Genomic DNA, 18,103 nt, shown 5'->3' on the forward strand with positions numbered 1-18,103 from the left:
AGAGGCCGCTCTAAACTCAAACTCTCACAAAGCTCCATCTTTCGTAAGAGCTACTCTCCTCCACTCTCTGCTCCATACCTTCACTCTACTCTGGCCCCCGTAGGGGTCACTTAGAGCTCCAACTCCTACAAGATTCTCTCAAAGTTCTCTTTCACTGCTTCAAACCACCTATTCTCCCCTTCTTCTTAACCCCGAAAACCATGACCCCCGCAGGGGTTCCTTCAAACTCTAACTCCAGCAAGAGTTATTAGAATCCTCTTTTCACCCTTATTAATCCTATCTAATTAATGCCCATGCATTTAACCTCTTTTCTTCTACTATATCCAGCAGCCGGATATAGCTCTAAATTTCCTGCCTTTTGGGGGGTTTTTTCTTCGAATACGCGGCTGCTGTCCCGAGCGATTAATTCTGCATTTTGGGGAGTTCTGAGATCCACCGAGCTCAGGCTCCCTTCTTGCTCTGCCAACGGGAGGAAGCCCCGGGCTCGAGGAGCCCTTGAGCTCGGGGCTCTCTCCCGGGACAGCATGCCAAATAAGCTTTGTAAATCATCAGCTAAGTGTGAACTCTTGAAGTGAAGTTTATTCATAAACTAATTTCGAGAGGATCACGTGCTTATGATTTATCACGTCCAGTCTCGCATTTGCTAATCACTAATCTTCCAATCATATGAGCCCTAAGGCACCATAAATAGTCTAAGTTTCCAGTTCACTTTATCTTCGTTTGGAAGAAACCCCCCTCCTCCCCTATTCTCCTCCTTTACCTGTAATTGGGCGGCACGGCGGTCCAGTGGTTAGCACTGTGAACCACACAGCAAGAATACTGCCGGTCCTAGTTCGATAGGACCGGTGAGTGTTTCTGTGGGGAGTTTGTATGTCCTTCCCGTGTCCGCGTGGGTTTTCCCCGGGCTCTCCGGTTTCCTCCCACCATCCAAAGACATTCAACATACTTAACAATCAAGCTGGTCTAATTCCTTACGTTCCCTTAGCTACAGCGGCAGGGGAGTTCTGAGATCCACCGAGCTCAGGCTCCCTTCTTGCTCTGCCAACGGGAGGAAGCCCCGGGCTCGAGGAGCCCTTGAGCTCGGGGCTCTCTCCCGGGACAGCATGCCAAATAAGCTTTGTAAATCATCAGCTAAGTGTGAACTCTTGAATTGAGCATCATGTCAACATCACAGCCTACTTGAGTATTGACGCTGACCATGTCCATCCCTTTATGACCACAGTGTACCCATCTTCTGATGGCTACTTCCAGCAGGATAATGCACTATGTCATAAAGTGCGAATCATCTCAGACTGGTTTCTTGAACATGACAATGAGTTCACTCTACTCAAATGGCCTCCACAGTCCTCAGTACTCAATCCAATAGAGCACCTTTGGGATGTGGTGGAATGGGAGATTCACAATCATGGATGTGCAGCCGACAAATCTGCAGCAATTGTGTGATGCTATCATGTCAATATGGAGCAAAATCTCTGAGGAATGTTTCCAGTTTCCGTTTCCACGTTGAATCTGTGCCATGAAGGATTAAGGCAGTTCTGAAGGCTTTTTTATTAAAACTGTGTTTTCTTCTGAGACTAAGTTAAATAAACTGTTTACAGTGTGTGTCAATGCACAAGTAAGAGAAATATTTTTTGTGTGTGTCACAGGTTTGCTATCTATCATTCTATGATTGAGCAATAAGCATATCCAGCAACGGAAAAATAATCCAAAAACTAAGAAATGCAACTTTGTTCTGGTTTACATTGTGACATTGTTTCAAAAGGTTACAAGTTGATTTACACCCAGGTGCTGAGATCTTTTTTTGCATATATTATATGCTGATCAGCTCTTTACTTGTTATTTTTGTGATTTATTTCAGTGCCTGGTTTGATGTTATTCAAATGAGTCAGATTATCCCTGCTGAGATGTGGTAACAGATGCTGAAAACCTTCCAGTCTCTGTGGTCATTTGCACAGCTGGTGAAGCTTTTATTTTTGTTAGAAAGTGTTGAAAGTACAGTAGCTGGACTGCAATCACAGCCTGTTGATTAGTTTAAAGCCCTGATCTGATTATGGTCAAAGTTTTGCTTTCCCATGAGCAGACTGCAGCATTGCAGATTCTGGTTTTTATTTTAGCCACATATTCTGAACAGTCCCACTGAAATGTGAACAAACCAAAACTATAAAAAGGTCATGATATTACAGTATATACAATATAAGGAACAATTCGGGAATGCTCTGCAGATCAAGATTATATAAAAAAGAAATGATAGATAAGTTTAATAACAGAGAGAGAGACATTGCAGTTGTTTAAGCTTATGTTTGCAGATTGTGCAATATGAAAATTAAAGATTTTTTTGAATGAAAGTTTACAGGTGTTTTACCTGAATATAAAATTTTGTTCTGCATTAAAATGTTTGTTCTGGTTAAAAAATTAATTATCAATATTTTCAAATTGTGCAGTTACTCATCCTTGAGTTCAACCAAACAGTTATAGGAATGATATATAATATAAAATGCAACACAAAAAATACAATAAATAAATAAATAATTTGACAAAAAAATTTCAGTGGGCTGGTACCATTTTAAAAGGTATACATTCAGTTAAGGTCCTTATTAATACCTCAAGGGTACATCATTTAAAAGTACAAAAGTGTACCTCTTGAATTGTTTAGGTAATAATATACCTTTGACGTACCAATATGAGGTAGCGCTCCAGTCACAGCTCTTGTAGTTTATTTCTGCAGGTGTAAAATTGAATTAAATATGAATTTCAAAGTACACATTCAGGGTTGTATTTTAACAATGTAGGCACAAAGTCTAAAGTGCATGGTACAAAAACAATAAGGGCATGTCCAAGCTTTTGCTATTTTAAGGACAAAAAATACGCCCTGGCGCATGGTCAAACAGGGTTGTGCTTATTAAACCCTAGTAAGTTATGGGTGTGTTTTGAGCCTCAACTTCCATTCCTGTTGTGCCATGCCGCATTTGCTTTTACATGACCGACTTTGTAAAGTGGAAAAACTCAATGCTTTGATAGAAAGAAAACAGTTAAACAATACATGTACAGTGCGAGTCCTCCTCCTTTTAGCCTCTTAACTTTCTGTTTACTGTAATTTTATACTTTACTCCTTTACTTTCGTTTTGTACGCACTCCACTCCACTCCACTGACATCCATCAGCCGACATATTAAATTTTGTGCAAAGATTTGTTTCAAAACTATTTCCGAATTAATTTCTTTTTTCCATCAAATTAATAAATGAACAATAATAATGTGGTCAAAAAAAGTTATATCCAAACACACATCGTGTTCTGATTCCCCATATGCTGATGTATATTTCTCGAAAACCCAACAGGTGGACAAATATAAACTTGCTTTTATTAAAACAAATATAAATATACATATAATAAATAATACTGGTAATAATATTATACAAATGGAAATTGTTATGAATAAACTGAAAACTGACCCAGCCGAAGCTCGAACCAGTGACCTTCTTGCTGTGAGGTGACCGTGCTACCCGCTGAGCCACCACGTCACCTACAGTATGTTAAACTAAACCTAAATTTTGAAAGAGGACTGAACACTTCTGCTTGAAACAAGACACCAAAACAAAGAAATAAATAATTATATATCAGCTGAAAATGAACCATGGGTTGTGATAAAATAAAGAGGCAAATAAACCATAAAATCTGAAACCCACAAGGGCACTTATTTTATGTTCATTATTGCTTTAGAAGTTATGTTCTGGTGTAAAACAGCTTTGTAATAATCACCGTAGGCGAGCTGAAACATTAAGAAAATGTGCCCATGAGTTTTGAAAGATACACACTATTCTGCACCAAAACTGGATATAAAGGGAAAAAAATCACAGGGGACTAAAGCAAAAAGTGCACAAGAGTCATCTAGCACAGCAAAAAAAAAAATCCAGCAATGTAGATTAATGGGATCTGGCAGGCATTTACTCTTCCCTCCCATTCAACACTCCTCCGCTTTGCTACTTTAAGTATAGCAGGACGCTGAAGATCTGCCAGAGACGGGACCATCCCAATGCTGAGGCATCAACACCAGGCCTCGAACGCCCCACTCAGCACTTTCCAATCACAGCCGGCCAATCAGCAGATTATTGCCAGCTACTACGAAGTCAGGACTATGACGGACCCTTGCAGACGATCACGTCCAGTCCTCTGCTTTCAGACATTCAACGGCTTCTTTTCACTCAGCAGTAATGCTTCCTGTCAAGAATACATCGTCTACAGAGAGCAGGGGCCATTTTGCAAACCATAAAATTAGAGTCTTGGTTTTGGAATCAATAACTATCTTGGCCTTTGCGCTCGGAGCCTAAAAGCTGCGTTTGATCAATGCATATTTCTGACCGCAGACTTGACGGCCAACTTAAACAGACAAAATCTGAATCACCATTTCTGCTTTAAAGGGCACCTAGTTTACCCCTTTTTAAAGATTTAATATTAATATTATGGTTATTCTGAGTGTGCCTGTTTAGGTTCAGTTCAAAACAAAATTCCGATTTTTTCATTATAATGTTCTAAAAAGTGTCATTTTAGGGTCGTGTACAAGGTCGTTGTTTTAGGGGTGTGTTGCTTTACATAAAAATTTGTTCCAAATTCTCGCCCAACTTAATATATACAGTTAAAGGGAAAATTATTAGCACTCCAGTCAAGTTTTTTATTGTTTTTTTGAAAATATTTCTAACTCAGGCTCATTGGAAATATGTGCCCAGGGCTATATTATTGAGAACCCGGAAATATGTACTACATTTTCTTGCAGTTTTTGTTTTCACAAATCCACTAGAGTCTGCCAAATTTTTTCTAATACATGCCATTTCTCGTAAATCCCCCAGAGTGTGCTGTGCACATCTAAGCTAGCCGGCTTGTCATCGTGCATGATATTGACTAACCCACTAGCCCTCTTCCCTAAACCCAGTGGACAGTGCAAACTAAAAGAGAAAAGGCACCATGACCGCATGCTTCTACCACAACCTTACACAAATTTCCTGGGTTCAGTTTTTTCTGGAACCATCCTTTGCTGACTTTAAACCCCAGCCCGCTCCGTGGCCCTTCGAAGCCAAGTCGGAGTAAGCTGTCAGTGGTACCACCACGTAGCATTCGTTTTACACACACACAAAAAATGCTGCCATTGTGTACCCAAGGCACATATTTCTCAGATCACAGAAATGTATACCTGGGCACATTTTCCCACTGAGTTGTGTTGTTATGTTTTTTTTCTTCTGGATAAAGTCTTTTCTTTTAGTTTGATTGTAAACTAAAAGCAGTTTTTACATTTTTAAATATTTTAAGTCAATATTTTTAGCCCAATTGGGTTTTTTTAATGCTAAAAAACAAACTAGTGTCATCTATAGTGGTGATTCATTGAATTTACTAAATTTTATTAAGGTAAGTGGTGTTAAACATTTTATATGGGTTGAATTTAAACAAACAAATTAAATGTAGTAGTACTCAACTTAATGTGTTTGTTTAAATTCAGCTCATATAAATTGTTTCCAACCACTTACTAAAAAAATGTAGAAAATCCAATGAATAATTTTTCTCAGTAGAATGACTTTGCCTAGTTCACCTAATACTAGTATCTTGCAAAACAACTAATAAAATTTACTGTGCTGTCAGCATGGCAACAATTCTTGGATAAATATATAAAAAATATTGTTGTACACCTAATTAAATAATATAACGCATTAGCATCTAGTGTCTTCAAATATCATACTGTATTTTAATATAAAGTTTGCATGTTCTGAGCGTCTGTGTGCATGAATAGTGCAAAAAATATAATCCAGTTTATTATAGTTTATCTGTTATTATAAATTAATTAAATATATCGTATTATTATTTTTGATCAGTTTAATTTCCGCGAACATGTGCATTTTTCAATAATACATTTCTACACGTGCAAAGATTATGTTCAGAAATGCCGCACTTATTTATTGTCTCCACAAAGCTTGCTGAATTTAAGAGGAGAGAAGAAATGAGCACTTTATGTAGACTTCTGCAGTAACTTTGATACATTGAGAAATTGCCTTTGAAGTTTAGATGTTTCCCTGAAGTAATTCTGTAAGAGAGGCCTTATGGCCCATTAGAGCTGCTATTTTTATCAATAATGCCCACAGTGGCATCAGAAACATTATAGTGATCTTGCGTTGCTTTGCAAACTTACAACCTAAGCCTGAAGAACAGAACCAGCCTGTAGCATAAGAGAAGCCATCAGCTGCATTGTTTATTTGTAATGTCTGATTGTATTTTCCAGAAAACTTTTGTACACCTACTTGTTGTTCTGCCCTCTGGCTAAAAGTTTGTTTATATTCATTATTTGCAAAAGAAAAATGGGGAGAAATTGTCCTAGCTCCTTTGGAACACTACTGTCTCCTTTTCTTTCACGATATTTCTTCTAATAAGATTCTTGAATTATTCAATCTCATGTTTTTGATGCCCATGTGTCCACAGAGACATACAGCCATGTACACTTGAAGTCAGAATTATTAGCCCCCCTGAATTATTAGCCCCCCCTGTTTATTTTTTCCCTCTTTTCTGTTTAACAGAAAGCAGATTTTTTTTCAACATATTTCTAAACATAATAGTTTTAATAACTCATTTCTAATAACTGATTTATTTTAGCTTTGCCATGATGACGGTAAATAATATTTACTAGATATTTTTTAAGACACTTCTATACAGCTTAAAATGACATTTAAAGGTTTAACTAGGTTCATTAGGTTAACTAGGCAGGTTAGGGTAATTAGGCAGGTCATTGTATAACGATGGTTTGTTCTGTAGAATATCGAGTTAAAAAAATAACCTGAAGGGGCTAATAATTTTGTCCTTAAAACGGTGTTTAAAAAATTAAAAACTGCTTTTATTCTAGCCGAAATAAAACAAATAAGACTTTCTCCAGAAGACAAATATCATCAGACATACTGTGAAAATTTCCTTGCTCTATTAAACATCATTTAGGAAATATTAAAAAAAGAGAAAAAAAATTCAAAGGGGGGCGAATAATTCTGACTTCAACTGTATATGGACCCTTTTCACATTTCACACTTTTACTCTCAGATATTTTTATTATTATCATCAGTCCTGACAATTACAAAAAATCATTAATTTTAACCATTACAGCTTACATAATGCCACAGTTGTTGTGTTTTTATGAGAAAAAAACAACTATAATTAGCAGATCTTTTACAGTATTGGAAAAGTCACTATTTAAAATCAACATTAACTACAAATGCTGAGATGCATACATGGTTTTTTGCTGTCATATAAAAATATCACTTACATATTTGCACATTTTTCAACATCTAAATGTTTGATTTTATGCATTTCTCATATAGTATACATTCAAACTGGATTACCCATAACAAAACATATTTTATTTCAATTAGTTTGATCAGTAGTTATCAAAAGCAGAAAACATAAATAAAATATTTTTGTTTAAAAGACCCCCCCCCCTGAAAAGGTCTAAATATAATTAAAATTTAGATTAAAAAGGATGAAGAATAATTAAAAGATTTTTATTGATATATGCTGTTTTGACTAATTGAAATTAAATCAAAACTACCGCTAAAAAAAAAAAAAAAATATCTAGAAGGAGGCTCAAAAGAGCTGTGCGATTTGGGGGAAACATCTAATAGCGATATTTTTTGACAGATATTACGATTTCAATTTGATTTCCAGTTTAACTTTGTTGTCAAACTTTATCTCTATAATCTGTATCGTAGCTTCTTACTGCTGAAATGCAGTGAGTGTGTAACCACGGAGGGAGACGACGGACAATAGCGTGAGGATGCTTTTGCAAGTTTTATTCAGAGTTGCAGTCAGACTGGCAATGATCAACAACTGGTGCAAACGGGTACAAACAAGGCAATCAAGAGGTGTCATCAGGTAACAGGCAGATGGTCAAGGGCAGGCAGCAGACGGGGTAAACGATAAAACAAAATAAAGGTCAAAACACGTGGAAATATACCAGGAAGTGCTTTGTTATGTTACAGGGTATTAACTTAACAAGACTCTATCAGTCTATATGTCAAAACGTTGACATCTGATTATCAAACACACTCACTCTCTCTCTCTCTCTCTCTCTCTCTCTCTCTCTCTCTCTCACACACACACACACACACACGCACACGCACACACACACACACACACACACACACACACACACACACACACACACACACACACACACACACACAAACACACACACACACACACATCTCATCATTTTTGCCAATACATTAAAACCTCATCTGTGTGAAACCCAGGCATTACCTTACTGACAAATCAGCAGATTTAGCACAACAATCACATCACAGAAAACCAAACGTACACATTTGTAAAATATCGTGTGGATGCAAATTTCAAACGTTCGCATTTTTAAAAAAGGTTTAATCTGGGAACAGATATAAATAGCCAGACCCCTCGATGCACCAAACAAATGAACTGTTCCATCAAGCACAGCTTATTATCAGTGTGGACACACTGTGTGCTGCTGATTCCTGGATGAATCTTTCTCTTGTTGCTGAGAGAGCATCTCTCTGCCTGTCCTGTTGGTAATAGAGGGGATGATAAAGTTGCTTCGCCCACCTTATTGGCAGGGGTTTGCAGCGTTCCAAAGGCCTTGTAAATCTTGTTAGGAGGAAAGCGTGGCAGGTGTGGAGGATTCTGCTTCCCCTTTGCGTTTGCTGCCGAGATGAATCAGATCAGGCCAAAAAAGACTCCAATCTGACACTAATCAGCAGCCAAAGACAAACAGTTGTTAGCCCGGCGGGTGATGCTGGAGTATTCAGTTGAGATTGGTTTGGATTGTCTGTTGATCCAGCAAAGGGTTTGTTTATTGAAAACGTGGCAGATGGAAACCTTTACTTTTGAACTGTTTGGCGAACAAAGCTGTCTGTCAGTATCAAACAATTAGGGGGCAAACTTAAAGCCCAATGTGATCTACTCTGACCATCACGAAACAGTTCAGAAGAGCAAAGCTATTAATCTTTGCAGAGCCATGGACAAATTCACTTGCTAACACTCTAGTGGCCAAAAGCCTGTATTTTTTTTTTTTTTTTTTTTTGAGTGACCTTTCTTTTAGAGATATTTACAAGGCTTTCACTGAGCTTTTTTCCACCCCGCCTTCCAATCAGAACCTCAGAGAGTCGTTCAGACACTGACCAGAGGAGATCTGCAATAATGAGGGAGTCTGAAGGACAGAAAGAAAGCCTTTCGAGAAAGTGTGAGTGAAACTAGAACTGTGAATTTTTTATTTCTCCCAAGACAACACGTTTTTGGCAAATTCATTATCACATACTGTATCTTTGCCAAAATTGCACAATGTTTAAACTCATAATGCAAAAACAAATCTAAGGTGGAGGATGAAGTGTAAGCATTGATCAAAATACATAACTTTTGTGCACAACTTGGTAACTTTTTATCTAATAAGAAAAGAATTACATACTGTGGAAACATAAATTCCATTATACACATGTAAAATGTCATGTGATTTTGTTATAATAGATCATGCGATGATAAAAACTGGTGCAATGGACAGAATTAATGGACAAACCAGCAGTTTTATTATTATTATCCATTCATTCATTTTACTTTGGCTTAGTCCCTTATTTATCAGGGGTCGCCACAACAGAATGAACCACCAACTACTATGGCATATGTTTTACGCAGCCGATGCCCTTCCAGCTGCAACCCAGTACTGGTAAACATTATTATTATTTTTAGTAGTAGTAGTAGTAGTGTAGTGGTAGTAGTAATAGTAGAAGTAGAAGTTGTAGTAGTAGTAGTGGTAGTGGTAGTGATAGTAGAAGTAATAGTTGTAGTAATAGTAGTGGTGGTAGTAGTAGTACTCAATAGAGATGCGCGGTTGACGGTTATAGCCGCGGACTCCGCGGATAAACCGCGGATCGGGCGGATGACGTTACGAAAAAATTATATTTTAATTAAATTCGGTCGGGTGGCGGGCGGTTGTACTGTTTTTATAGGCATAGCTGGCGCACCAACGAAAAAGCCTAGGACTGACTTCACAGAATGGGAGGAGGAATCGGATACACTAATTCTGGATGAAGTACAGAAGTATTCCTCTACAAACTTCCGTATAGACGGATCAGCAGAGGAAAATCTACTTCCTTTTGGGAGAAATAAGGCCAGTCATTCCCACGACTACAGCACCTTTCCAAGAGAATTCTATGCATTTCAGGAACAAGTGCTGCGAGCGAGCGCTCCTTTAGTGCAGCAGGGCGCATTATAGTGGCTATGCAGGCGCTCCCGTCTGAATCCTGACACTGTAGATGCTATTTTATTCCTGCATTGTGCCAAGAAAAAATCAAACTAGACCTAAGGTCAGGCATATTAAACCAATTAGCCTATGTTATTTAGGCTACACATATGTTCAATATAAACTTTTGAGTTCGGTCAGCTGATAATTTTACGTTCATATTGGTTTAGCCTATTCTATTCTAGACATGTTGGCCTCGTTTTTACGTTCCGAGGCTAAGGTTATTTTGCCAGAATTTCTTTTTCGCAACTGGCGTAGTATTTCGTTATGCTTCAAGTTTGAGGGGAATGGGGATAATCCTAAGTCCATGGGTTATTGGGACACTTGTCATACATGCACTTAGCCTGGTCAGACTTTATGTTCGCTCAAAGATTGATGGCATATCTATTTTTCTAATTTAATTTCTAATTGTGGGGGTGACTGAGCCTACAAGGCTTAGGCACGATATGACGTTTTTATAAAAAAAAATTTCAACTGTTTGCCAAAGCATGCGACTATAGCCTATGTAAGATATTTATGTTAATATTTTTTTACTGCCTGTTGTTTCTTTTGGCATATAAAATAGGTATTGTCTGATAGAGATATAAATAAAGGTTCATCTTGTCGCAGAACTGGTGTTGTTTCCGATTTCTACAAGCTCAATAACATCCACAGCAAAAAATAAAAAATAAATAAATAAAAAAATAGTCGAAAAACTGTGCCCATTAATTAGATGTGCAAGGCAATAGGGTACGTTTTTGGGGTTGCTATGGACAACTACAAATGTAAACATTATTAGGCTATAATGTAAATGACTTATTATTCTATCTATTTACTAAAAAATAAAGTGAAATAGACATTTAGTAGTAGACTAAATAGCAGCATGTTGAAATGATGTGTCAATGTGTTTTCTATTAGGCTACAATAAAAAAAGTTGTATAGTACAGTGCGTTTAATTTAGGCTATCTATTTACTTTTGTCCCTGTGCGCCGATTGGAGACGGAGTTCACTGCTGATATTCTGAGAGCTCGGGTGCTTCTCATTTCTTATTTGTGCATCCTCGTTTCCTTTCCTTGCTTTCTTTCCTCGTGTTTCCACCCCACCGGGATACGAGGGAAGGACGCAAGGAAAGGACTCAAGGACCGAGGAATCGAATCAAGTAAAAAAGACACGTCCTCATATCTTTAGCGTCACTTCAAAGCGTCGTCAATTAATGACTTGCACATTTGGATTAACTGCATGTCTACATTAAAGTCATTCTCTGTTCTATATTGATCAATAAAGAAACATTCATTTAATAATAAAAAGGAATAAGCCATTCAAATAAAGAGCCCAATCAGCAGATGGCGGGCGGGTGCGGTTTTAAAAATTGGTCAAAAATGTTACTGCGGATGGATGACGGACGAATGATGAATTTTGTCATGCGGTTGCGGATGAAATAATAGCCCATTCGCGCATCTCTAGTACTCAACATTGCGTCTACACGCGATGCGACTGTTGTGAATGATCACATTGCGATATTTATGCTGAAACTATTTATCGTGTAACCCTAGTAGTAGTAGTGGTTGTAGTAATACTACTGTATCTCCAGAACAGTCCGTCAGTTAATCAGAAAATGACAGTTTTGTTCTCTTTGATTCATTGGACGGAAATGCTGCATTATTGAAATTTTTTTTTATACAATATTTCAGTTTTGCGCATAAATTTTATTAGCACCTTTGGATGGAAACATAGCTAGTGTCTGTAATACAATAGCAAAAAACAATAGCATTATACCAAACACATGCATTATATTTTACATTAATTGTTTTTTAATAACACTTTACAATATTGTTGTTGTATTAGTTGTTGTTGCATTAACTAAAGTATGAATTTTGATATTAATAAGACATTAGTAAATACATTTTAACTATAATTAAAGGGGTGGTCCACAACGATCTCATATTTTAAACTTTAGTTGATGTGTAATGTAACTGTGTGAAAATAAACAACATCTCTGTGTGTAATATGCTTAAAGTTTAATGCAAAGGGAGGCATTGGCTTTAACAGAGTTAGCTTAGCAAAGTCTACAGCGAACAAAGTTTGGGGACTACAAAAAATACATCCGGGTTAGTGAGATCATAAGGGCTTCTGGTTACACATTCACCAAGCGCATACATCCCGTGCAGCGAAGGGGAATGGCCAGAGGTGTTGTATTGTTATAGCAGAGAAAGCTAAAAGGGCGTCCAAACGCTGCTATTTTCACAGAGCTTGTTCTGTTTCTTTATCCGCTTGTTAAGTGGTGACGTGTTTGTGACGTATGTAATACTGTTTCCGGGTCCAAGCTGACATTCATTTGAGTAGAGAAATTATTTATCACACATTAAAGTTAATTTTATATAAAATCATAGCGTATACAACAATCTCTGGGCTTGCTGCATAACAAATACCAAAAATTTTAAAATTTATAAAAAAAATTATTACTTTCTGGCCATCGGATATTAGGCATGGACATATATATTGCGATCGTTATTTTCGAAAGCATTAAATCGCTTTGTAAACATTAATTATTACCATTTCATGAGTCTTCCCATTCAGTTGAATAGAGCGCTTGGACCCGGAAGCCGCTTCGCGTGACGTCACACTTAACAAGCGGATTTGAGCTTCCAAAGCACACGACACAATGAGAGAAGTGTTTACAGTTTAATTTTAACTATGATCCAGAGAATTATAAAAAATATATATATGGCTAGCATCTGACAAAGGAGAGTTTCCAGAATCTCTCCCAGTTCAGTACTGGATTCGGCTAAAACTCCTTACAGAAGGAGCAGCTCCAACCATAATAGCAGAAGCTGTAAATTGTAAGACAACCTGTAAGTGTTTTTATTTGTTAAAATTGATCATCTACATGCATAATAGTGTCTGGCATTAATGGTATGTTATAGCAAGGACGTAAACAAGGATGTAAACAATGGAAAATTCTTTTGGCATTTTATTTTAGACGGTGGGCTTTCCGAATAAATAGGATATATGACAGTCGTTTTTATGTTAGCTAATTAGCAATATATAAACAGAGTAAGATGTACTTTATGAAAAAATAATGTGATTTTCTACAAATAAAGCATGAGCACACATTGCTTTGCATCTTATAAACACAACCAAGCCTTAAAAATACACTTTGGGCCACCCCTTTAATAAATGGTGTACAAGTATTGTTCATAATTAGTTCATGTTAGTAAATACATTAACTAATGAAGCCTTTTTTACTGAACATGCTAGTGACGTTGTCTTATTTAGTGTACAGAAGTATATGCTTGAATACTTATGGTACTGTACATTGAAAAAGATTTCACTGCCTCATTTGTATATATAAAGGAGCAAACAATTCCGTCTGGTGTTGATGCTTTTATGATGTCCAATTGTCAAACGTAAAAAAATATTCAAAGCTAAACTGAATCTATTGTCATGTGACACATGCTTTGTACATATTTAGCCTTCTTCAACTGAATTATTTGAATAGTTTTAGAATATAAGTCACAGCATGTTTCAGAGTAAATATTGTGCACAATGTTTTAGTCATTTAAATCAGTATTTGACCAACAAAACATGTGCAACAGTAGGCATGTGTGTGTGTATTTGTGTGTGTGTGTGTGTGTGTGTGTGGTGAAGATAAAATGACAATAACTTCTTAATACTAGTAGGAGGCCATGGCCAAGTGTGCACTCTTCTTCTTATTATGCATGATAAATGAGTGTGAATGGGTGTGTGTGTTCCTGCTGATCTGACTCATGCTTTATTCAGAGTGTGCGCAGCAGGAGGCCGTTTCTCCTCAGTAAAGCAGGCCCATCAGCAGAGTTACCCAGTCCACTGAGCACAGCAGGGCAGTAGGGCGTCCTCTGCCACTCCACCCACAAACACACCAACACCCTGCCCTTAAAACATTTCACACTAGCTTCGCCTCAGACTGGTCAATATATCAATGTTCCAGGCTCGCTATAACCTCTGTGGAAAGCTAAGTTTGTGTATTCAATTTAATAATCAACTGTAAAAATCTATACTTAAAAAAATTCACTGTATCTATCTACCCGTGCAAAGATTTGTGATTAGGAATTGTTTTATTGTTTTAAGGAAGTCTGTTTTCCTTATCAAAAGCTGCTTAATCAAAACTACAATAAAAAGTGAAATATTGTGAAATATTTACAATACAACAAGCTTTTATTTGTTTTAGAATTTAGGTTTTCCCCTGTCATTTAAGGCTAAATTTATTATTGTCTTCAGTGTCACATTATGCTTTATAAATCATTATAATTGGCTGATTTTCTGTTTTATGTTTACTTATTACTTTATTTATTATTGGTGCCCAAGCAATAATAAGATTGTTTATAACTATCAATGTTCAAGATATGTTCCTGCTTTATAAATTTTTACAAACTATGATATATTTTACTTGATAAAATGTGAAATAATACAGCATTTATTTAAACTATATTTATTTTGTCCTACTTATATATATAGTTTTTTGTTCATCATAAATTTTACATTTTACATTCATATTATACACTGTAAAACCCAATAAGTTAAGGTAACTCAAACCATTTGAGGAAACCGATTGCAACAAAACATTTCAAGTAAAAAAAAAAAAAAACTAATCCTAATGAATACTGTGAACTTAATCCATTTGAGCAAACGAAGCAATTTCAGCAAAGTAAAACCCAATAAATGAAGAGAACTTAAACCAACTGAGTATCTATATGAGTAGAGTGAGCTTACTTAATTTAAGTTATGTAATGAGATATTTAATTAACTCATTACCTTCAACACTGAGGTCAAAACTCTTTTCTAATGAGTTGAATTAAATTTTAGTACATTTTAAGTTAACTACACTCATGTCTTATGATAAAGTTGACTATTAGGTTTTACAGTGAATATGTCTGTCCCAATTTAAATGATGTGACCTTAATTACAACGCACATATATTTTAATTAATCATTTGGTGCAATGCACTTTTTTGACCAGCATATTTATGTTTTTACATTGTATGTCTTGTATTTTAAAGAGCAAAAAATAAATAAACAATACCACACACTACAAATAGTGGCTTAAAGTTTTATTAAATGTAACATCTAAATGTAAATGTAAGTCTCCTGAAGTTCATCAGACATACACACAGATAAAATTTCTGCTGCTTGTTCAAACTACTTATTTGAAATGAGCTGAAACAACACAATTCTTGAGTTTTTTTTTTTTTTTTGGGACAACTTAATTGTTTATGTTTAATCAACTTATAGTTATAAAAGCCATGGAATTAACTTAATCGATTTTCATTGGGACGAATGAAGGGATTGTGTGAAACCAAGCATGTATACACATACATGACATGTATTGTTCTGGAAGTTTAATTTTATTTTTGTTTTGTTTTTTTTTTTCTTTTTTATATGGACAAAGAGTTAATGGTTTTCTACTGACATCGGTAATAAATTCCTGTACACTCAAAAAATATATATTTTTACTTGTTCAAACTACTTTATAAAAATGAGCTGAAACAACACAATTCTTGAGATTTCATTGGGGCAACTTAATTTATTATGTTCAATCCACATAAATGTTTTAAAAGTATTAAGTTAACCTAATAAGTGTTGGGACAACATGTATAAATTGTGTGGAACGCTGCATTTTTCAAAGTGTAATTACATTTAGAATTACTCTGTTGACCTGTCCCTTAGACCTTAACCTACCCAAACCTACCCATACCTCAAGAACAACTTACATGTTGTGTAATACTATATGAACACCATACTGTACACTGTACTTATTTTATGATGCAAGTACCAAGTAGTTAAGTCCACAGTAATATAAAGTGGGACTTAAAAGTTATTGTGAGGAATTAAAGTAAATAAATGTTTGAATGGTACTTTTTCATAATACTGCATTACAGTTTCCACAAAACAGTGATAATTAAAATGATAGTACTTTTTTTTTTTTACTAAAAGACCATCACAATATAATCAAATCATCATATTATAGTGGCTATTATACTGGAAAATATAGCTTTAAATCTGTGGAATAATTAAACATTTTAAAGTACATCAAATAAGAAAACAGCAACTTGAAACTGTGATATTTTACGATTGTACAGTTTTTACTGCACTATTATTCAAATAAACACAGCCCCAGTGAGTAGAATATAGGCATCTTTTTAAAAAAATTACTGATCCCAAACTTTGGAACACACTCTAATAAGAGCAAAATGTTCAATAAAAGTAAAAGCATGTCATCTGTTAACAAGAGATGTACCTTGAGCTCCAGAATTCAACTGCATGCAATATTCATGAACTTAAAGTCACTCAGAAACCATAAACCTTTAAATCAATTAATTTATGCCCTTAGCAAAGCAACCTCTCATTAGACAGGTCTCCTCTTTCTGAAGCCAGAGGAAATAAATTAACATCGTGGCTCAGCGATTCCTGTCTGTGTCCAAGAGGTCCAGCAGCTCTCTGAAAGAATTCACCAATTTATCTTGTTTACTTTGGAGGAGGCAAGAAGGATCCTCTGTCCCTCATTATTTAGAGATGACATTAACCACACCAAATACACGGTTTCCTCGCTGATATAGATTAGATGTAGCAACAGAGGAAATCTGTGCATCTAAATATAGTTTTACACAATGCTCACTAATTATGTAAGTCAGTGGCAGTAAAGTGCACAGCTGAGGTCTCCTAATTGTGTTGTGAGCGCACGAGCTCTTTCTTTCGTCAAGAGACTCAAAGTTCTCCATGGGCGGTCTGTCAGAATGAATCATTTATGTATTTAAGGAATGTGAGGTCAGGTCTTAAAGCTCTGAACGCACACAGCAGGACTGCACAACACACATTCAGGTCAAAGTGCACCAGGATCTGCTTGAATCTATCTGAGAAATCTGACGTACAGGGAAGGAAGGGGATAAAGAACATATACTGTATATGTGGCTGGTATTTTTTTTTTTGTTGTTGTTTTTTTTGCTCAAAATATTGCCTATGCAAAGTGTTTATCTTTAATTACTACAAGTAAATCATACTCAAAATAAATAATTTCAGATACTTTTGTGTTTTTTTATTTAATAGTGTTTTTACATTTTTATTGGTATTAAAGATTAAATGTTGGATAAGTGTTAAGGCTGGGCTATACTCGTGGACCTTCGCTGACTGTGCGCGCACCTCACAAAACGGATGAGGCTTTTATACTTGACGTGTTCGCCATTGAGATATTCTTTAAAATGACAGGGGGCGATCAAAAGAAACTGACCATAAAATTAGACACATAAACAGAGAAGTAGAACATTTCTAGAAATATTTCATATCATTAATATTATTAAAGATTTTTAAACTAATTATTTTTATTATTTTTAGATATTATTTTGATGATTTTAATGATTTTTTTAACCGTTCAAGATTTTTTACAATTCAAACTTGGATGCATCACTTGCTTTTGTTCATTTCTTAGACAGTTTTACCTATCAAAGTTTATTAAAATATTAATGACAAGAGAACACGGGTTGCTTTACAAAATTATTTTTTATTATTACAAGAATAAAAGCAAAGAAGATCACTTACTTAAAAATACAAAAAAATTTAATTTATATATTTTATTTATTTTTTTTAATTAATATGGCTTCCCGTTTACATTGAGTGGTACAGTATGGTATGGGTCAGTACAGGTCACCTTTATCAGGCTTGCGTTTCCACTGCCAAAAGGGTACCAGTGCTGTATGACAGAAAGTTTCAGCCGACATCATTCTTGCAGGAGGAAATGTCAAATTTTAGCTATATGTGTCACGGAATACAGGGAGACCCAATTGCAAGTAAAATAATTATTTATTGACTCAGA

The 18,103-nt window shown here is 35.8% G+C and overlaps 1 protein-coding gene across 3 annotated transcripts in view; it reads right to left on the reverse strand.

The window, feature by feature from the left end:
• Window positions 1-18,103, reverse strand: part of kcnh5a (potassium voltage-gated channel, subfamily H (eag-related), member 5a) — a 227,768-nt gene that overhangs the window by 30,756 nt on the left and 178,909 nt on the right. Inside the window, exon 12 of one of the 3 annotated variants that reach the window (XM_073932539.1) lies at window positions 15,498-16,734. Within the exon in view, the coding sequence (XP_073788640.1) occupies window positions 16,624-16,734 (111 nt within the window). The 3' untranslated portion in view covers window positions 15,498-16,623. 3 annotated transcript variants of the gene reach the window in all.

Source organism: Danio rerio, chromosome 20, assembly GCF_049306965.1.
Source record: "Danio rerio strain Tuebingen ecotype United States chromosome 20, GRCz12tu, whole genome shotgun sequence".
Classification (NCBI taxonomy): domain Eukaryota; kingdom Metazoa; phylum Chordata; class Actinopteri; order Cypriniformes; family Danionidae; genus Danio; species Danio rerio.